Raw genomic sequence first — 23,059 nt, 5'->3', positions numbered from 1 at the left:
AGGACTTTTTCTAAATATGTATTCTTTTTTTTTTATCCGATATACCTTAATTTTAATCGTTAATTTAAATATTGAAAATTCTAAAATCGCGGTTTACTCGTTTCCTCTATCCGGCGGTTTCTCTTCTCCCTGTTCTCTTCACTTTTCCGTTTTTTTTTTTCATTTTTGGTTTTCTTAGCGTACGTACGTTTATTGTTTATGAGATGTGTGTATAAAAAAATATGAATCGTTTCATTTCATCTATTAGAGGTAGATACGCAGGAAACAGAAGCAGTATTCTTATCTTTCATTCTTACATTTTTTTTACTTTTATTCAGTTTTGTGTTCTTCTTTACGTAGCTTTTTTTTATGCGTAATAACTATTGCCGATGAGCCTGACCATTTTCATTTGTCTCTGTCTCTCCTCTCACGGGCCAGTTTCGTTTTCTTTGTTTCGGAAGTCTACGTTCTACGATACCGTGTAATCGCCTTAAACCTCTTAAGTAGGCGTTCTCGTATCTCTAAAGTAAGTCTAAAAACTTCAAATTAATTTTTTTTCAAATTAGATATTACCTTTTCCTTATCTTTGCCCTGTAAACGGTGTATTTGATCGAAATAAATTTTTTTTTCTAAATTTAATGAAAAAAGAAAAAAATAGCCAAACTCTCTAGACGCCAACTTAAAGGTTACGTGACGCTACAAATTTACCTATCTCTCGTTCGTTCCCGAAAACGATGAAACGGCATGAAAGAAAATAAGTAACGGAAACAATCAACGAATCACGGCGATGTGAAACGAATTCTCTCAAAAATGGGGCGTAAAGTGTTGCCGGATACTTTACAAAAACAGTCACGACCGTCGACGAAACAATCTAACAACGTTTGCTCGACGTATAGCACCTAAACGTTGCTATAGCAAACACTTACATACAATGTTCGACGTATAACAAACTATAATCAGCCTAGACAAAAGACACAAAAAGCCTGGTTACTCGTTTAGGAAGTTGCGACACCTCTGTTTTATCCGATAACGTTTTGTTCTCCTTTATCGCGAGAAAACAAAACAAAAAAAAATAATTAACGAAAGAGGAATTTACACACTACATTTGGTTAAGCGCCCGAAACGAATACCTTTGATGATCGGTTGTATGCGCACACGTATACGTATTAGGAGTGTTTATGCGAGTCATATATACAATTACGTAGGATTGAAGGACAACTATATATAATATAATATAATAAAAACTTGGAACGTTAATGGAAAGTGGCAAATAGTTTCGCGGTATACAGGTAATTATGTACACAAACCCGAGACACTATACATATTTATATATATATATATAAAAGTATAGCAAACACAAACAACAAACGAGCGTTAGATCCGTGAATTTGTAAGCGTCTACAATGAACAAACAAACGAACGGGACGTAGTCAGACTCTCTGCGATCCTGACGAGAAATGCGTGTATTGGGTAGCTTGGTATTATTCTTCGGACATCTTCGTTTTTCCTCGAATCTCGGTTGATTGCTTATTATCGTTACGCATACATACTCTCTTTCGTTCTTTCTCTCTCTCCGACTTTTTCTCTATTCCCCAGAGAAAACAATGGAATAAACGCAGCAACCGTTATTCGCCTCGTACAAATTCTTTTTTGCATGCTGTAATTTAAAATCGTGTACCTTTATTATTCGTTACGGTCCTTCTCTCGACACCAGACATGATCTCATACCCTGAATGGACTTTTTTTGTTTCTCTGTTGCTCTTCCACGGTCCTCCTCGTCGCGTAGAATGACGCAGGCCGACGTTTATTCGTGAACGATTTCTGGGGCTGGATAATCTTTCAATCGTTGACGAAAAAAGACGCCCCATCCGTCGATCCGGCTAGAGAAAAGGGCGCGAACGCTTATCAAGATAAATTTGCACAAACCAGCAGCGTGACGGCTGGAAGCTCCGCGCGAAGTAGTGTCCCTGAGACTCGCGACAGTTGGCGCTAGTGCACTTGGGCAGCTCGGCGTCAGTCGCTACCGGTGCCACTGTTCCCAAAGTATTCTCCAGCATCTCCACGGCATATTGGACACGTTCGATTCGACTGAAACGATTCAGTTACAACAAACTGTACTAACCAAATAAAATAAAATAAAATAATATACGCTTAGGTACAAAGGTGTAACTATATTCTTGAGCGAACAAAAAAATTATGACACGATCTTAGTGCTATACATGAAAGACAATATAATAGCATAAACAAAGCATGTCACTTACTTTGAGCCATTTGTCGATGCACTTGGAGTGAAATTCGTGAGAGCACGGCAAAACACGTAACGATTGTAGGGCCTCGAAGTCACACATGCAGACCACGCAGTTCGTCTGGTCTCCCTGGTGTGTCTCAGCGTTGAATTTATACGAAGGCAGTTGTTCGACCTCGGCACGCGTCAGTCCTCGTGGTTTAGCCTCGCCAAGTCTCTCCGCTAAAGACAGCAGAGCCTCGTAATTCTCAGTCACCGAATCGGGCGACGACAGCTCTGCTTGACTGTACGGGGATAATGGCGGGTTGCTGAACATCGCTCTGAAATTGAAACAATACAATTGACTAATTGTTTCGTCGTTCAGTAGTATCATTGATAATAGAAACGAGGTTGGGATTTAAACGCGGTATGATCATCTTCGTAACGCTTACAAGAAGTGCAACAAGAATCCTGGATAAGATGTTGGTGGTAACGGGGGCGTGCCTCTCCATCTGTTCGACCTTGGTCGTCTGAGCGTGTGAACATTCGACGCGGCACGTCGAGTTCTGTGCTGTAACAACTCCAAATGACGGTTTATCACGTTCTCCGACAGCAACATGGGAGGTGGTGTCGTGACTTGAGTAAGAGCTGGTGGCGAGTACGAATGTGGTAACGATAGTGGGGCACCGGCGGCAGCCCCGTCTCGGTGATGGTGATGGGATTCGATTAACTCTAGTTCAACTTCTCGCTGCAAGAAAGAAAGAAAAATATTATATAGATAAAAACGAGACAAAATTGGAAGCAATCCATGGGAGTAGGATTTTGTTGTTGGTTAACAAGGATTTTTTTCTTTCTGTACCTGTTGCGAAAGTTGGTGGTGTGCAGTGTAATGAGTAGTATGGACGGGCGGCGGAGGCGCGTGAGCGTGATGAAGAGCCGCAACAGGACCTCCGGCTGGCGTTGGATATCCCCTGGATGCAGCGCCAACTATCGAACCAACTAGACTGTGGTGACCCGGGTGGGTCGGATGAGCTGGTGAGTAGTGACTGTGGTGATGGGTGACCTGAAGAAATATGCTCGTTAATCCCAATAAGAATAAATTGAAATAAAGACGAGTACTGCACTTCCGTCGTCCTAACCAAAATGGCGCATTTCCTTTTCCTTTACGTACCCTAAATAAACTTATCAATAATATTAAAGGAAAACCTAGCCGATCTAGGCGCAAAATCTAAATAAACAAGCCCTGGAGATAAGCCTGTACGGTTCGGAACGTCAGCGTAGTTGGAAACGACTATAGCGTTTGGGAAACGCTGCAGTGGAGAATCGTTCGATCGCGTCGGGGAGGAACGAATATTTACCTGACACGAGTGCGCGAACGCGTGCGCTGCAGGCGGCGTGTATATGCTGTGCAGCTGACAAGGAATTCTGTAACCTGTCGTCGGAGGATGCCAAAGCGGTTCCCCGCTAACGGCGACCCCCAACCCAGAAACACCGACTTGCCCCACGTCGACGACCACAGGGCCGTTCGCTCCTTGCGCTGGGTGATGCCCAGTGCCCGCTGGATGATGGGGATGCGTCTGATGCGCGTTATGCATGTTGTGGTGGGAGTTGTGAATGTTGTGATGAGAACCGTGGATCCCGTGATGAGAACTGTGAATCGTCGGATGGGAATTGTGCCCGGGCAGAAAAGGATGAGACAGCCCGAAAGAATCCGTGTAACGCTGATAACGATTTCTAATCGTCGGGCTGCCGCGAGTGGACATGTGATTGCGAGGCGATCGTCTTTGAGGCGCTGGCGAGAATTCCCACGGCGGTGGCGTCGGCAGGGATGGCAGGGACGATATAGATGGTAGAGTCGTGTGCAGCGACGGTGTAGGCGACGGAGGTGTTGTCTCCCGGACTTCTATTCCGGAAACAGCGCCGTTACGCGATATTCGGCGACGCTTTCTGGATGGGGACTCGCTCTGAAACGAAATTAACGTTACTCACTAAGATTCAACAAGCTATTCAAGCTATAAATAATACATAAATTTATTAGAATTATTCACATTACTTTCAACGACGTTACACTAAATGTATTTGTTTGTCATTAATTATGTTACGTATTTTATATGCTTATCAACAAATCAACAAATGATGACTTCAATACTGATCGTCGTACAATCGCGTAAAAAATATAAAAATTGATTAATCGAAAAAGAAATGCATATACCTTTCTGCCATCGTCTTGACTAGGCTGTCTGTAATATGGCGGCGACGGTTGAATTTGTACAGGGCTCAGAGGTAGCTGATTTGTGGCTGAAAAACGTGTCGTTACTTTCAGGAGGATCGCAACGAGGAGACGCGTACGAGTAGCAAAGATCGATAGACCGTTTCGAAACTCCGAATATACCTTGAGAACTTCTACGGTACTCCATATCGACGCCGCTAGCTCCAAGGCCTGGACTCATGTTCAATAATGGACCACGCATCGTGTTCTCCTGCGAGAGTATTTTTTTCTTTTGTTTATATTTTCATCTTGTAAAAACGCTTTTCGTGTATGTACGATGAGAGATAGGAGGAACACTTACTTGGCCGCAGATGTTGATATGCAATGGCGGAGAATTGGCAGGTGGGCCCACCGACTCTTGTGGAAAATGTGCTGGTGGCCCTCTCGATTGCGGACTATGTTGCGGAGGCGGTTTATACCCCACGCTGGATCCGCCTACGTTCCCGTGATACGAAACTTCCTTACCGTTTGGCCCGGAAGACGTACCAACCCCAGGACAATCCCTAAACGTGTACAAAACCATCGAATTATTCACAATCGTATCATAAAATCGCCCTAATTATGTTACAGTGAAAGTAACCGACGCCCTTTTCCATAAAGTCAAGTTAAAATCGATAGTAAACGATACGTATGTATGTATCTAACCGAAGCGTAGCCTTTCCTTTTATTATCGTGAATTTTGTAATAGAAACCTAACCTCTCGGTCACTCTCTCTCTTATAGCGAATCAACGTAAAATTTCTATGAAATTGAATTTATTCTTTTCCAAGCAATTTAAACGTTTGTTTCCCTTCGTACAAATATTTGCATTGAAATTACAACCACCCAATCGAATCTGGGTTGAATGTTATACGAAAAGAAGTAACGGCGCCACGAGAGCGGCAAATCTTCCAAGTACTTTCACCGTAATATATCACGCGTAATTTAGAAAAAGTGATCCTCGTGCCGATTCTTAACCAACGACGTGTATTGATCTGCTCGTAGAGTTAGTATCTTGTGTACCGGTTTAACGGCTCGAATATGCCAGAGGAACTGTTAGCGATAAACACACCTATACGAGGCGCGGACCTATACCGTGCAATTATCATCATGGCGACGACATTTCTGCTCTCTTATCCGTAACTCGTTACTAAACCGAACGCGCGATAAAGCGTTCCGTTGGACTAGATACCGTGTCACGAAGTAACCACGGTATTATTTCTAGCATCGCGCAGCTGAATAAATGCGATGGCCGTCGTATGACGAGGCCCTGTCGTGTTTACGCGAATCATTCAACGATACAATAAATAGATACGTAACGCTAAATCTATCGAGTGGCCTGTCGGTAACCGATCGAACGTGGATCCTGTTTTAAACGTTTCGATCTGGGTCGATAACGTAGGACCCCTTCGCGCGAATTAATAAAATACGCAGCAACAAGAAGATGCAGACGCAGAAGGAAGAATACTGTATGCTTATACTCATCCAGAACTGATATTCGTACGGTTTGCATGCTAAACAAGATAACCAGTGAAGAAACGTGTAAACATGGCACGCAGAGAAAAGAAGAAATAGAATTTAAAAAACAAAAAAAAAAAAAATGTTCAAGCATTCGTAGATACGAAGAAATCATGATTACTCTGTTAACGAATGCTAAGATTGTTGATTCCAGTCGGACATCGAAGGTCGTGTGCTGTATTGGTGTCTCATGCAGAAACGAATCGCACGACGATTCGAAATTTACACGGGACAATTTTTCGCTCTACATTTACCGTGCCATTCGTGGATACGTCTCGTGTACATGTTCTCTATTCTATTTACAACGTGATCGTACGTACAGATACACTTTCACAAACGTATCGCCACGCGAGAGAGTAAGCTAAACGTTTGCGTTTTTTCACATGCGAATGCTCCTATCTATATGTCGCGTAAACATAGACTGCGGTTAAATTTTCAACAACCAGCGTCCCAGCGCGATTTCGCGCGTTTCCGGTGACGAAATGCCCCCGAACGGAAGCAGCTTGACTCGACCAGGGAAAATCGAAAGAAACGCGTGGTTTTTTAACGAGGCATCCGAACGCGACTGAACCAACGAACGAGGAAACAAAAGTGCGCCGTTGCAGCGTCTGCAACACGCAGCGTCGTAACGTGTGCATCGCGAGGGGCACCCCTGCGCGCGTTTATTATCGTCGATTAGAATCGTCGGACTCTTCAATGTCGGTTACTCTGAAAATTAAATACACACTTGCTAGGCTGTACGCGTCGCTTAACAGAATACTTTCGCGCTGACCGTTCGCTCTCGCTTACCCAGGGCCGCCTTTAAGTTTCGTTTTCACGTACTGTAAAGTCACGTTAATACTCTGACCAGTGACGACCCTACATGCATTTCTTTCAAAATCGCAAGTGACGTCATGTTGCTTACCGACGATTAGCGTAACATAAAAGCGTCGCTGCGTGTTTATCAACTGTGTTGTCATCGCGAAGTCGTGTCCCATGCCTAACAATTTTTTCCTTTAGCCTAACTGGCCTAAAGTGGAAGTTACATTACGAAGCGTACACTCCCTAGGGCCTTGTTTCCACAGAGTAGCGCGTTTGCACCACAGAAAAATATGTACTACTTTCATTGATCAATTGATTCGTGTGACTCGCGATTGTTCTCAAAAAGGGAACAAAATTATTTAACGATTGTAAAGTTTTGATCCGTTTTGTCGTCGATACAGTGCAATGATTTTTTTACTTGGACAGTTCAGAACAACGATTTGGACCTTGTTTTCGCAAGAAAATAACAACTCCAATGATTGCACGCTTAAAAATAATTAGTTGGGAATGGTTTTCCAAGCGTTTTAGTCCTACGTTTCGTAGGATAATGTTTGGTACGACATTACCAATTAATTATCGTCCCGGATATTCCAAATGAAAGAAACATTGCTCGAAATTTCGTAAACAGACGAAAAGTACACGGTGTCGTTATATACCCGTTATGGAAGCGTGGTGGACACTGTCGATACGGATATTCCTTGTTGCTGTTGTACTGCTGAGGTATCTGGGCGTGCTGAGGGTGCTGATTATGAGGATGCCATCCACCGCGGCCGTGAGGTGGCGCTGGTGGACGCGAGTGAGGCCCTGTTGGGTTGCCACCGCTTACTACGCCCCTGTAACGTCCCTGCATGCCCAAGCCGCGATGCTGATGACTCCCAGGGCCGTTCATTCCCTCCCCCTCGAGCTCTGTCTCTTTCGATCCTATCCTACCCTTCCTTCCACTCCTAACCCCTTTTACCTTCTCGCTCTCACGACACCAGCACGTATATATCTCTTCTCTTTTCCTCGTTCGTGTCGTTGTCGAATAGGCAGAAACGGCGAGGTTAACCTCACCGTGCAATTTCGCTCGGCTCGTATTTTCTCTGGCCCCCTGTTTACGTGCACGCCCAGCGCGAAGTCCTCCGAGGTATCGAACCTGGCGAGATATTCGAACGACGTTACGACGACGGCGAGTGAGGAAGGCTGGATGATTTCAGGAGATTTCAACCTCCTGCTCGCTCTTTCCAAACGTCGAAAGAACATCCGAGCTCGCCGCCATATTGCATGTGTTGCTCGAAACGCCAGGTACGGGACTACCGATCTCGAAGGCCCCGCTAATTTCATCAAAATCGACAGTGACGCTACACCCCACGAATAAATTCGAAATTTGAGGTGGTCGTGTCGTTTACAATATATTATTTAGGATGTTTTTCAACGCCTAACGATCGCCATCGTAAAAACGACGGTATGAAAAACCGTTTGAAAGTGTTTTTCAGAGGAGCATACCATGCAGTGCAAAGTAACAATTATTTAAAAATTAAGAATTGCTTGCAGGCGAAAGATAAACTCGATAGTTTTCAAGTGGATTCCAGTAATCTCTTAACCGACTTGACAAATCGACTTGGAATGTATCGAGTTTACAATTATTTGAAAAGAAAAAATAACGAGAGTTGAACCATTATTTTGTCACGCTAATTCGCGATTACATCCGGCGAATCACGCGTCCGCCTAGATTACGCGATACCGTGCGTGATTAAAAGTCGTCACGGGGGAACGGGTTGTTAGCGATTCGAGTAAAACATTCAGCGATGCATTCGAATCGCGTGGCGACCAGTTCGGATGCGTTTTCTTGGCATTTGGATGGAAGCTCTCTGCGCCACTGGCGCCACCTAGCTTTCCACGTGCCAATACGTACAGGATCCAAGCCAAATGTATTCGTACAAACATTTCCATATGAGAGAATAAGGAATAAATAGAAATTAATACATTTAAACAAAAATGGAAAAAATGCTAATCATATTAATAGACTGTGGCTCTTATTTATGACAACTAATATTCTTCATTTTCAACGAATTGCAACATATATTCAACGTACGTTACGTATATTTCCGCATTCTGATAATCAGAAATGTAAGTGACAAAAATTAATCCGTTTAAAACTGTTTGTCTAAATACATTTGTCCGTCACTGTATATACCCCTCGCTGTTCAACGTTCTCGTTGATCCTCGTCTCTCGCTCGCCATTGGCAAACGTTTGCTTTTGTCACCGTCTGCGCGCCGCGGAGCCCGCGAAAAGGAGCGATTCGCGCGAACGACGTATGCAAATCGCGCTTAATAATTCCGCGGGAATATTTATGAAACCACGCGCCGAGTACGCGCCTCGATTGTAGTACTAATTCTGCTTCGACCGCGCTCATTCCCGGTTATCAGATAAAGAACAAACAAAAAATGAGGGGAAAAAAGTACACTCTTGCGTCAAAATTCAACGACGAGATCGATCATTAGAAACAACTGCGTCATTCGTAAGTCGACGATGCCAGATTTCGCGTAACATCGAACAGGAAGCAAAGAAACATTCCTCGCGATGTTCAGAGGTCGAACGACTCGTTTAAAAAAACAATATTTGCCGTAGAATTTATTTTGTTGCGAGGTTTGCTTTGAAATATACTCGACGTGTTCGTTATCTCGCGAACGTTTTCGTCTGCTGAGCTCGTGTCCGCTCAACGGTTTCGACGATCGTTGCGCCACGAACGTGGCGTGCTCTCGAACGAACGATTCGACGAGATCGCTCCTCTTCGATGGCTCGTCGACACGCGAAGCACGAGTGACGTTTCGACATTATTTTAGCGCAGAGCTAGAAGCACAAAATAAGGTGAAAATTCACAAACAAACGAGTCTAAGCTAGGGTTAGACTAGAGACTAGAGAATAGAGATGGGCAACGTTAGACGCGATTTGAGGGGAGCAACAGCAGGGGAGGGAGGCATGTGTGTAACACATGCGACGGCCGTCAGTGCCTCAGTGCACGCCGTAGGCTCTGCTGCGCTGACTAACCCCACTCCTACGCTCTCTCCCCGCCAATCACGTTTCAGCGTGACGTCACTTGGCTCGTAGCGACACGCGCGATATCCAACAGTGCATAGAGATATTATAGAAAGAGTAAGAGAGCTAGACAGTGGTGTCCTATCTGTCTCTCTATAACAGAGTATTTTTATATCATTCGTGTGTTAATGATAAATGGTTATCGTTTACACTTCTAATAATTACATATATTTTACATTCACAGAAGCACAGAGATCTTCCCTCTGCTCTATCTATAATATCTCTATAGCGGTGTCTCACGAACCACGAGTGCTCTTGTCATTACCGATCCTCGTTGCCCATTCCTGCATTAGACAATGATGAAAAATATTGCAGTTAGCTGGATGGTTGTAGTTAGTTGTGCAGGAGGGAGTTTACAATAAATGTATCCCTGATACCAAAGGTCTGTGCAGGAAACCACTACAAGAAGACTATTCAAGAAGTACAGGGCTGCATAAGAATAACGAGAAGAACGAGAAGCTTCATGCGCAAATGGACAGAGGATGCACGTACACACCGTAGCGTGATGTTGCCCGTTTTAACTAGATCCAACTAGTTGGGAGATGTATAAATTTGTATCATCGAGTCTTCGATTAGTTAAACTTGAATACTTTATTCGTTCCGATGGGACCAACAGAGTAAATTGCATGTAAATTTTTGCGATTACCGATCGCTTCAAAGCACATCATTTTAAGAATTGTAAATATCGTATCATCTGGTAGCGAATTTTCATTATTCGTACAGTTTCACGAATAACGATGCATCTGTCGCGACGTTACGTATTTCACGAGACACGTTGTATAGCCGCGTCAAGCCCATACAAATTTCCGTCACGATATTCGACAACAACCGGCAGACAATTTGAGTAGCCGCGCTCTACGGGCGGAGCTAGAAGGTTTTCTGAGTCCTTTGTGTATCCAAAGCGGCCAATCTTTTTTCATTTTTTCGGTTGGGACCAGCCGAGAGAGGGAGTGTAGCCCGGCCACGATCTCAACTCGAAAGAAACGATTAAGTGAACCGGAATATCCAGGCCCCGTTGCTTTGGGCCAGCCTCTTTCTGCTCCTCTGCGGCCCGTGGGCCCCTAGCACGAGGAAAAAAATTTCAGAGTAGCAGTAAGCCGACCGAGTCGCGACTCGAGTCTGGAGATTTAAAAAAATCTAAAAGAAACAATTCTGGAGAACTCTGATCATTTTGTGTATGAGCTCAAAGCTCAGAGCTTGGAACTTGAATTCAGTTCAAGGTTGGGTAAACTTCAAAGATTTGTTCAGAGTGCCTTTTTCTCCAGAGCGAGAGGAACCCCTAAACGTCAGACCCCTCGACGACCCAGCTGCGGTCTATTGCGATTCGATTTGCTCGGACTCGTTCTACGTCTGTCGTCGACGGAAATGCGACGCACGAGAAGTACCAACGACTCTCTGTCAGCTGTGGGTTTATGTAAATTTTCCAACGACCATCGTTGGATTCGTATCGAAAGCAACACTCGCGTAGTCTAGGCGCCAGGTGAACACGCCATATGTCGCAAGGCGATAAGAGTATTCCACGGAAGATAGGCGACAAACTTCGTTATTATCCTCGCGATAATAACGGTTGATGGTCGTTCGACAATGGGTAGACGTGTGAAATGAAATAGTCCAACCGGAAGTGGGAGACACGAGCATCTGGAAGGATCACAGAATATTCCCAAACGAAAAGTCATCGTTAGACTGTGGATTTTATGTGGATAATCAAAAGTTACATGCATTTATGCAAAATAAAATAACGATATCGTTATAATAATCGTAGAATATATTCAACATACATTATGTATATGTTACGTATGTTAAATATCAAATCTGCAGCCTAGTCATCGTTCTCTTCACATGTACCCTTAGAGGATCATCCTGTCGAGCCGAGGAAGATCCTGGTCGTCCAGAGAGATCACAGAGCGAAAGGACAATGAGGTGTCTTCCTTCTCTTCTCATTTGTATACCGTCGATGATATTAAAGTCCTTTTCCATTTCGCAATCCGAAGCTTTCTTGTCGAGATACATACGAGCAGTTCAAGTTTTTGTACAAACACCTGCGCGGAAACGAGTGCGCAACCCAAAGACCAGCTGACTGGGGCCACAAAATGGCGGTGCGTTGGGAGTCGCGCTTGCTAACTTTAATCGCTTGCATTTAGGTAACGAGACTTTGGATTGCAAAACGGCAAAGGACTTTTCGATCTCTTTTTGTATGAAAAATTGCTTCTGAGCGACGGTTCCACGATTGTTGTTAAGATTTTGTACAGTTCCGACAGCTCGAGACGCTTCTTTTGTAAGTAAATGAAAGGTTCGAAGAGCGCGATATTTTCCGAGACACCCTAATGACACGTTTCGTCGTTGATACGACATTTATTCCATCGATAAAGATAACATAGTGCACGTGCACAGGGCGTCGTCAGGGTGCACCATATGCCGCACATATTTGCCGTATCCATCGGTGCTGTATATCGTTAAGAGTAGCAACGCAAGAAGCAAAGCAGCCTAACAGGTGCTATTAAGCGCCATTTAACGGCTAACACGTCCCTTTGTTGCAATGATAAAAACCTAGCTGACTTTGTAGCGGCGGTATCGGTGGTCCATTTTCTCTAGGGGGAATAGAATTTCAGTAACGAGACGAACAAAGGGCTACGACGTTCAACCAAATTACCGCATCGATGTCCCTGTGCTCCCCTCGCACGCACGTGAGTGGTGTCACGTGCCATTTTAGCCTTTTGTTCGATTCAATTTTTCCGCTTTTTATATGTAAATAGAAGAAATAGGGGTGTCGCGTCCGTGGAACTTGGTTTCACCGATCTCGGACGCTTACCAACTTGACAACTTGAACTCGACGATCCGAAGACGCAATTTTTCTTTCATTTCATCGTTAGAAGAAGCCAATCATTTTCGTTAATAATTTTCCTAGGACCTTGCACGTTAACTTATAAAGGTATAAAGAATTCTCGGTTATAAAAAAAACTGAACAGGACGAGAGAGGCTTCAGGATGATGCAGCGTCGTGTGTCCACGGAGAAACCCGTTTACCTTTAAACTCCTCTGCAGTGGAAGCGGCTCTCTCGAGAAACGGCAAACGCAAAAACCGTCGAGGCGAGGGACGAAGGAGTCCGCGAGAAGCGCGTGCACCGTTCGAGACAACAATGTGATCAAAAGCTGGCTCGAACGGGGTCAGACGATCTCTGTGCGCGTCAAGTTTAATAATCCCATCAGTGAGTCGCGAAATACGGCTGTAATCAACACCGGTGTAGGTTACTTTCCTACAGTTACGGGCCTACCGATAGCCTAGATGCCGATCAAAGTTTGTCTCTGTCGAACATGGACGGCAACCGTTTTGTTAGCATCGAATCTAACTTGAATTATCACATATTTGAACTATTAGCGCTAGAAACAAGGATCTAGGTGCGAGTCAAGTCTTTACATAACGAGTCAAATAAGAACACGACTAGTAGGGTGTAGTAATGGTCCAGATAGTTAAGGCGTCGACTGCCAATCTATGGGTAACGAGTTCAAATCCTCGTGGCGTGTTTTTCAAGGAACTCCTGGGTATACAAATTTGATTCTTAAATGTAAAATACAATCCGACGAGGAATATGTAACAACCGAAGCAAAACCCCGAAGACTTCGATTCTGCCTATCACGCTCCAGCTGCCAACCAGTTTGCGAATATTACACCTACCCAATAGTCTAGAGATAACAGTCCACGAGCTCAGAGTTGGGGAACTAGTCTAACCAATCAGACCCCAGCCGGTTCTAAAGTTTTCTATAGCGTTGGAAGAGTCGAAGATCCGAAACTCGTTAATTCAGCGCGGCCGAGGTGGAGTTGGACCAGTCCAGTGCCGCAGGATCTCGAACGACGACTCCCACGAGTAGGTTTCATCCCCAAAAACTCTCGATGGGCTCTCGTCGAAGCAAAATTGGACTTAGGCGCCACAAAGGCTCGAATTTATGCGTTTCGAGGAGGCAGCAGCTGCGCGTTTTCGATTTTCCAACAGCTGGTGCGGCCTCCGTGTCTCACGAACGTGTGGCCGCGGACTTTAAGGGCCGGTCGAGTGGACTAGCCCTTAAAAGGCCTGGGTGCAACGACAAAAGGCGGTCCCTAGGGCGACGACGGACTACGTCAGGTCAAAACCCTGCGTCGAGTCTCGCCTCTCCTCGAAAATGCTTCCTTCGAATCTTCCAGGAATCGCCAGCTCGAGAGAACTCGAAGGAGCTCAGTCCTCTATCGATCCAGACCGCTTCGTATCACGAAACTGGCTGGCACCCCGGAGAGAGTTGGAGAGAGAGAGGACACGAAGGGATGGAAACACGACGGCGGACAGGGAGAGAAAGAGCGATGGGGAAGAGAAATTTCCACTTTGGTCTTCAAAGGATGTACCGGTCAGGCAACGGCTTTTCTCTCTTCTCTTGAGAATTTAGCCCTGCTGCAAACGTTGATTACTATTAATCGGTGACCAACACACTTCTATGCGACCAAGAGAACGATCGGAAGTTTACGATGTGATTACAGCAATGCTCGGTACTCTTTTTTCAATAAATACTAAGTTTACTATAAAAAAGGCTTAAAATTAATTTCTATACCTAATCAAATATTCCCAATCAGCTGTGCAAACAATTATTCAGTCTCCCACATCGTCCCACCCCTGCCTTATCTTACGGGAGCGACTGGACGAGATTAACTCGCGACATTTTAATTTATGCGACCCACGGTATAACAGGTACGCTTAGCCCCGCTAAACTGGACCTACTGGTTTCACGAAATGAACGAACCGGGCCGCGTCTGCGATCCGGAAACGGCAGCCTGTTCTGCTTATAAGTACTGTACGCGTCGGTGCATCGCGTGTCCGCGTTTGTTTATAGTCGATGAAGCCAGTGCCGCGCTCGCAAATCCACCAAAGGGGGCTTATACTCGAAACTAATGAACGTAGCGTGCCCCGTAATAGTTTGGGACCTTTATACGACTTTGTTAGAGAAGATAGGGAAAAAGTTTACCTAACTTTTTTCCGTAGAATTTCATTCTCTTGGAGATTTATTTGAAACATTTTTTGACATTTCGACGAATAAGGAATACATACCTGGAGCGACGAAAATCTATACAATATGTAATCATTGCGTTATTCGTAGACTCATTTTCCTGGATTATACCGAATTATTGTTAAATTGCAAGTTTTGTATATATGTATAGTTAATCACAAAAGTATTCGTACGCTCTATGACCATTAAACAAATTTGTCCTGGAACAAGGGAAAACTTGGCGAGCCAAGCTTCCAACGTTTCTTAGTCACAACCGATGACTAACGAGTCCTTACGCGTACGGTTTGCCTAAGGAAATTAGCGTCGTGACCTGGCGAGGCTGTACTTATACGTCCTTATACGATTCACTCGTTTCCGTCTACGGTTCACTCTAGCTACCGTTTTGCAAAGTAGGAGGCAAACCCTTGATAGGGAACCTTGGAAAGGTACGATCATTAAACATATAAAATACAACTATACGAATAATCGTATGGAATAAAACGAGTCAAATTCTACAAATAACTTTTTTCCATACGAAGCTTGGTTTCTGAGAAAATGGACGTAGAAGATCTCGCGGGGCTTCTTGTAGAGCGCGAGCCCCAAGACTGTTCCAACTCGATTTTCTTGAAAACGAAGGCTGAAAAAAAAAGTCGTTCTCTACACTTTTGATGCATTTTTTTATATATTTGTAAATATTCCATGATATCAAAGGATTTTTCTAAACCAAAGCTATCGAAAACATACACTATAAGAGTTGTTTTTTTTCTACCGTGGATATTCATTTCAACCTGGAATTCCAACGCATCGTCGTCGATTTATAAAGCACGAGTGAGCCTGATTTTTGCAATTCGAAGAAGCATTCGTTCAGCGATCCGTGCTACAAGTTCCGTTGAAACGAAGTTTTTACTCCGAGGCAAAAATACACGGTCAGATAACTGGCTTTCCGGAGTTAGTATCTCCTAGGAGTTAGCCTGAGGTACCCACGCGTTTTCCTGTGCAAGCGGAACGCGCGATAGGCGCATCTCGTACGTCTCGATTCGTTCGTCCTTTGAGCATAGGTGAGTGGCTCCCTCCAAGTTACAGCAAAATGAAACGGAAAAAGAAAACGACACGGTCGTATCCAGACGAATCTAAAAACGGTGCTAGATAGCACATAGCAAAAACAAAATTGCCAATTATAAATCATTGAATTGTAGATGCATTGTAACGAAGATTAGCTTGTGGACTCGTAAAGGTTGGTACTCTTATGTAACAAAATGACTTGTACATATTGGATTGTCCAGATAGTTCGTGCCAACTTTTAAGAAAGATTCAAAGACACATTTGAATTTTGATATATATTTATTGAATTATATATGTACATTTTGTTCCACAACTTTTCCACCTTTTAAGGGATGTACATATATTATTTGTTTTCAGCCATTCCGATATATTCGGACCTGTATCGCCTACTAAAAATCGGCATGGACTTTCCAGCCGATCCAATATTTCTACTTACAATAAGCAAACAAACAAAATAAATAATCAATATAAAGGCAACGAATTCATTTCTACAACTAACATAATGAATATACAGGGTGTCCCAAAAATGTTGGAGGTCCTTGAAAAGGATGGTTCAGGGGGTGATTTGAAACAACTTTTTCCTTAGCGAAATTGTTGTCCGAGGCTTCGTTGAGGAGATATTAACGGAAAACACTGACCAATCAGAGCGCGCGTATACCGTTGGAGCGGCCGCGATAGCGATGACTACGCGCTAGGTAGCCGCTCCCGTACGCGAACAAGTGACTCGACGTGCATCGAAGGATACTGACGCGGCCGCTCAGCGCGTAGCCTTCGCTACCGCGGCCGCTCCAACGGTATCCGCGCGCTCTGATTGGTCAGTGTTTTCCGTTAATATCTCCTCAACGAAGCCCCATCCGACATTTTTGCAAAGGAAAAAGTTGTTTCAAATCACCTCCCGAACCACCCCTTTCAAGGACCTACAACATTTTTGGGACACCCTGTATAATGAAATATTTTCAGACTCGCCGAACCACTGGATCGTTAAACATTAAAAAGCATGAAACGACACCCACCCATTGACAGGGCAGCCCTAATTCCCCAATAAGAGCAGTTAACGAACCTCCATTAATCTCACTCCCGAGCGTCTCCTTCGAATACTTCTTCCAACGTTCCTCGTACACGATTCAAGCCATAACCTTAAAAAACGCGCTACACGCACGCACGCCCGCATATCCGTCACAAAGAACTACAAATTTCCACGGAGCTGCAACCCGAAGGGTACCCCAAGAGTTTTACCCGTCGTTTTTCCCAACCCCCAGCCCCTCGTTTCCTTCGTGAAACAGATGTAGGACTTCGAAGAAAGTGGGAGAAAGAAAGAAAGAAAGAGCCGCCCGTATGCGTCACCGTGCCCGCATGCCGCAGCAGCGAATTACAGAGAGAAAAATATGTACAGGGTGTCGCAATAATCGTTGCGTAACCGAGAAGGGCATGTTGATCGATGTCTCATGATTTCTGGTATCCTACTTTATGGCCGAAAGGAATTCTCGAAGAAAAAAAAAAAAAAAGAAGAAGAAGAGAGAAAATAACACTAGAGACTCGTCGACCTTCAAATAATCTCGAAAACCTCGAAAATATGACTTTACCAAAGAATTTCTGTTCGTCGAAATATCGATTACTTCGAAACAATCTTCTGTATGCAAATGGATGCTCGAGTAAATATGCAGAATGTATGCACTTATAGCGCATGGAAATATGTAGAATAGCAAAATGTACACGTGTCATTGCCATCATCATAGTCATCGTTAGCCAGCTTGCGATAACAGATCACATGTAATAATAATGATTACTATTTTATGTATATTATTCGCTTGTATATTTTGCATATTCCAAGTGCATTAAAGGCATACATCCTCCATAGAACGCTGGCCGCTGGTTGGTCAAAAAGAATTAAGGTTTCGTATTACAATAAATGGCCATGTATCAGGTTGTCCCGAAAGTTCCTTTCGCGAGTTGCTGCACTCAATTATTTGATGTGGTCGTGTTTATATAAATAGACAAATCTAATTTCATAGATATTCACGTTGTAACAGTAATGGAGCAAAATGAATCGTGCACAATTCGGTAATGTAACATAAAACATAAACTATTGCGCATGTATTACTCATTAATAAAGCGAAAGAAACTTTTCGGACAACCTAATATCTAAGATAAATGATACGTAAGATACATAAAGTCCCGATTAAAGAAATTAATTTGCTTTTCAAATCTCCTCGACTACGCAACTAAATCAAACAGCCTTCGTGAAAATATTCCTTTGATAGCTTCATCCGTCCAGACATTTAATCATTTCGATTGAAACGAATCACCGTGTATATGGAGAGAGATGAGCCCATCCCCGACGTTTCCCCTGGCTCGTATAATGATAGATATTGTGGCCAGAGCCCTCGAGGTAGGCTCGTCCTCTCCCTACGAGCAGGTCTGAGCGCGACAACAATCGTCCCAGGTAACGTTGTAGGTTCGTTCGAGAAAGGTTTCCGTGGCGACCCGCGTCTGCAGCCTTTTCACCTGGTGTCCGTGCACCTTCGCTCCTCCGCCGTCGTCAGGCGCGGGGGCGCTGGGTAGCGGAGCTATTCATAAATCCGCCCCGGACTTTCTACGTCGCGCTTTCCACCGACCAGGCCGAGCCTTTCGGTCTGCTCGACTACTTGCGACACCCAGGCAACCTGAACGCGAGAGTTCCACGACGATTCTAGCCTGCCCTTTTGTGTACAGGGTGGGACAATTACGGGACACGTCGTTCGGCCGAGTCATCGGATGTTAACGCCGCTCGAGGATTTCGGCCGTAAACTGTGTACCTGGGGAACCCGACTCGAACGTTCTTCCAGGTACACGGATCAACGTTTCTTACTTAGCGACTCGCCCACCCGACGAATCATTTTACAATTTTATTGTACTCATTGGGGGACCTCGAACCCCGGAGCTTGTACCATTCCAAGGTTTACGATATAATCACGAATTTCGTTTTCTAGATATTCACGGTATTACTCCCGACAACTTTGAAATTATTTCAATCTTGGAACACGAGGTTTTATTTCACGACGCTTGTATTTTATAAGAACGCTACTATTTTCGATATTAAAGATAATAGGTCCCAAAGAGTGAATTTTAACCGAAAAAAAAAAACAGAAGAAATCCTTTGTAGGAGTTTGTACGAAAAATAAGTGTTAGGGGGGTACGAACTCTGGTCTCGCGGAGTGACTTGGAATTTTTTTCCAATCGCGACACGGAAACATCAAACAGAATCGTACTCGCGTTGCATATTCAAAAAGAAAAATATCGCAGATTAAAATGATCCAACTCTATGAATTTTTATGCGCGCAGCGCGAGGACGCCTGTTATAAATAATTGCATCTCATCAGGCAGAACGGAGAAATGACGCGCGGAATCTTTACGGAACTCCATAAAAGAGTTCTCGAGTCGACAGTGAACTTGGTAAAGTGTTGCACACGCTTCCTTTCGCGAAGGAAATATGTGCCTGATTATTTTCGACTGTGACAGATCGACAAAAGGCGATCGTGGACGTTCTGATGACAATACCACGTGGACGTGTATAAACAGTATAAAGTGCTTAGTTTCCATATCGCTGCCAACGTTCCGGACTGTGGAGACTCGAGTATTAATTCTTACGTTAACGTGCAACTGAACCAAGATATTCCGCTATCGATCATCGCGAGGAATCGAGACCACGTCGAGAATTCAACGATGACGCGATTTTACATAAAAATTTAACGAAAACTCAGCTGTAAGACAGCTTCTACGAAACAAACTTTCGTTTGTTTAGTTTAATTAATTGAAAGAGGAACATAAAAAGTTACGTATGAATCGAATGCTTACAAAACTCTCACGCTAATAAATAAATAATATTCACTGCTCTCCGTACAACAAATAATGCGAAATACACGTCACGAAGATGCAAATATGTTTCGACACTTTCCTGGAAATAAAATATAGAGTCGACGAAGTCGATCGAACGATACAAGTGGTACGTTCGAAAATGTAAATAAAATCATGTATGATTAATGTATTAATGTTGAAAGAGCTGTTCGAGTTATCCGCATTTATATACAAAATTTCTTTCGCGTTTCCCTTGGCTGCGAAGACACCTCTCTCTCAGTAATTACGTCGCTTAGTTAGGTAAACACAGCTGTACAAGATCGCGCTGTTAGAACGAATCCTAACTTCTTTTAAAGAAAGAAAGAAAAAAAAGCAGAACTGAAATTGATCGATAAGACGTCGATCATTTCAATTTCTGTTGCAACTTCGTTGGAAAGGGCACGTCACAGATAGCAACACTTCATTATAGCGAGCTTTCGAGCGAAATGCACGTCTTTCCACGAACGTGCAAACAGCTTCGAATCTGTTATCATTGTGCTACCGTCGCGTAGACGTCATCGGGAAGATTAATAACAACCACGACACGGGCCGAGCGTCGTACACGCAGAGACTGCGAAGTAAAGCTGTTGGAAAATGGCGTCTGGCTATTCGAAACGTTTCGAGAAGTGGAAAAATGGCGACGGATAAAAGCCAGATACGGCTACTGTAATGGTCGAAACGTTGAAAATTCTCTTTAGACACATTTCTTCAACAAACATACAGAGAACGAATCTTGATGGGACTGGCTACTAGCAAAAATCGTCAACAGAGCCTTTTCCGTAGAATAAACGAAATGGACGTTTCGTGGGGCCCTGAAAGCGTTTCGACTGTGCCCAAGGAACGAGGGTCTGTTGACTCTATTCCTCGAATGATCAAACACAGTTACGTTCGGTACGAATTTCAAGCTACTCGAGTGTTTCGAGTACATAGCCACTACAAACGCGTCATTTTCACGGATGAACCGCTCGCAATGCGAAAATAAACGGCCAGTGTATTCCGTCGGTCCTCTCTGTCATCGTCCAACGACCGTGTTCAAGGAAATTTCTTGGCTTTCAAAGGAGCACGACCCAAAAGGGACAGAAGCATTGGGAAGGAGCGAGAGGATAAGTCCGGGCTAGGTCGGAAAGTCGAAACTTGGTTTGATGAAGACCAGCGTGAACCGTTGGAGCTTAGAGGCCCGACAGACAATTAACAAGGGGACCTTACGATTAACAAAGGGAGGGTCAGCAGTAAACGACTTTTTCAATCGAATCGACGCAAGCTTATAGGTTCGTACCGGTAGATTACTACGATATAACCGAATAGCTTCATGAGAACACCGATTGTAAATAAAAGAAATATTTTAATACGTTCACTGTCGGGCCCCTTAGCGACGCGTTCAATAGCACTATGCTGTGACCCGCATACGGGTCACGGACAGTGACCGTGTTGAGGGGAGAAGTCACATTAGGAGTCCAAGTATCAACTGTTTCTTATAGAGACTTTATATAATGCTACTTGTAACTTTGAGAATATTTTAGATATGATTTCAAATATTCGGTTGTCCGGAATGTCCATGGCGATTTTTGATAGGTGGTGCAACAAATGAAAACAAAATAACATGTATATGTACATCCCTTAAAAGGTGGAAAGGTTGTGGAACAAAATGGTACCTACAGTGGGTGTAGAATGTATTTGTGTACCGATCAATTTCTCAAAAAACTTTTCTGTGAAATTGTACTTTCTTAACTTCTTTTTTTTTGTAATCAGTGATACTTTATATATTCTCGAAAGTCTCTAAGATAGATATAGTTCGAACAACATTGACTAGTTAATGTAATTTGTGAAATTAACAAAAAGATGGGAAAAGTGGGTGAAAGTATACAAGCAATAAGTATTTGGACGATTCTTATGACGAACCATTTACAGCAGAGTTTGTAACGTAAACACATTAGTTTATTGCTCCGTGCGAATTAGAAAACATCAAATTTCCAGTAAAGTACTTTTAAACAGTTGTCCGAATACTTGTCGCTTCGATATTTCTATCGATTAATTGTTTTTTTTTTCTTGTTAATTTTGCAACTTACACAAATAGCTATTTTTCTTTTGTAATCTATCTATTTTAGACATTTCCGAGAATATGTAGAACGTCATTGTTTATAAATAAATAAGTTAATAAATTACAATTTTACACAGTTTTTTTATTGGAAATTGATCGGTGTACGAATACTTTCTACACCCACTGTACGTAATTCGATAAATATATATTACGATTCAAATGTGCCGTTGAAGTTTTCTTAAAAATTGTCACGAACTTTCTGGACAACCCGATACATTTACGAACCATTAAAGCCACTCTTACTAACGTAACGTTCCCCAAATTTTACTTTTCAAATTTACTGCAAATTCACGCGATCCTCATCGAACCGACCAACTTCTCTCCACCCCGTATGGCTCGCTACTAATAGAGGCAATCCGAGAACTACGTTCGCGGTGTTGTCGTTAATATTTCGTTAGATCGGAACCGAGGCGCACGCCTACGGTTCGCCCGTTCGTTCTTGCTACAAAACGCGAGGGGAATCGAAAACGTTTTCTTTATCGATCGACGTGGAATTACAGCTCACGCATTCTCGTTTCGAAACGAGACGGCAGGCCAGGCTGGATGAGAATATCGTCTGCACGGAGAGCGTGCGCTGGCGAGAACGGCTTGTTGCGAGGGACGGGGCAGGTGGTAGCCGAAGAAAGGCGGCAGGGTCCACCTGGGTTTTTTCAGGAAGTGGACATCGCCCATCCCGGGGAACGGTGCCTACGGTTCTCGCGTCCTTACAAGGGAAGATCCCTAGATACGAGTCGAGTCGATCGATGAGGCTTTGCACGCCGATAGAGCTTGGAATAACGAATAATTGCTACCGCGGCTTGTCGTTCGAATAACCGAGACAAATAGAGAGATCGGGTTGAGGACTTGGAAGGTTGGTGCTTTACCAAAATTACGAGTAAGTACAGTCGGTGTAATAAGTATTCGTACAGGAACCAATTCAAAATAAGACTGCGATATATTTGTATGATTAATAAATTTTAGGGTAGAGAAATAATTAACCGACATTCCTACATATTTTTCGAGCAGATTTTGCGTAAATTGAAGTTTGTTATATTTGTTATGTCGTTCGAATAACCAAGACAAATAGAGAGATCGGGTTGAGGACTCGGAAGGTTGGTGCTTTACCAAAATTACGAGTAAGTACAGTCGGTGTAATAAGTATTCGTACAGGAACCAATTCAAAATAAGACTGC

At 43.6% G+C, this 23,059-nt stretch overlaps 1 protein-coding gene across 6 annotated transcripts in view; it reads right to left on the bottom strand.

The window, feature by feature from the left end:
- Positions 1–1,252: 1,252 nt before the first annotated feature.
- LOC128875646 (RING finger protein 44) overlaps positions 1,253–23,059 on the bottom strand; it is a 30,904-nt gene continuing 9,097 nt past the window's right edge. For 3 of the 6 annotated variants that reach the window (XM_054121402.1, XM_054121403.1, XM_054121404.1), the window contains exons 2-10: positions 7,426–7,904; positions 4,774–4,975; positions 4,596–4,683; positions 4,416–4,519; positions 3,562–4,167; positions 3,063–3,266; positions 2,656–2,951; positions 2,241–2,544; positions 1,253–2,067 (exon numbers count right to left, since the gene is read on the bottom strand). In XM_054121402.1, the coding sequence (XP_053977377.1) occupies positions 1,993–2,067; positions 2,241–2,544; positions 2,656–2,951; positions 3,063–3,266; positions 3,562–4,167; positions 4,416–4,519; positions 4,596–4,683; positions 4,774–4,975; positions 7,426–7,658 (2,112 nt within the window). In that variant the 5' untranslated portion in view covers positions 7,659–7,904 and the 3' untranslated portion in view covers positions 1,253–1,992. The remainder of the gene's footprint in view (positions 2,068–2,240; positions 2,545–2,655; positions 2,952–3,062; positions 3,267–3,561; positions 4,168–4,415; positions 4,520–4,595; positions 4,684–4,773; positions 4,976–7,425; positions 7,905–23,059) is intronic. The other 3 variants (XR_008456859.1, XM_054121405.1, XM_054121406.1) reach the window with 3 other exon arrangements.

The sequence above is a fragment of the Hylaeus volcanicus genome, chromosome 4 (assembly GCF_026283585.1).
Source record: "Hylaeus volcanicus isolate JK05 chromosome 4, UHH_iyHylVolc1.0_haploid, whole genome shotgun sequence".
NCBI classification, from domain to species: domain Eukaryota; kingdom Metazoa; phylum Arthropoda; class Insecta; order Hymenoptera; family Colletidae; genus Hylaeus; species Hylaeus volcanicus.
This window is presented reverse-complemented; position numbering and strand designations above follow the sequence as displayed.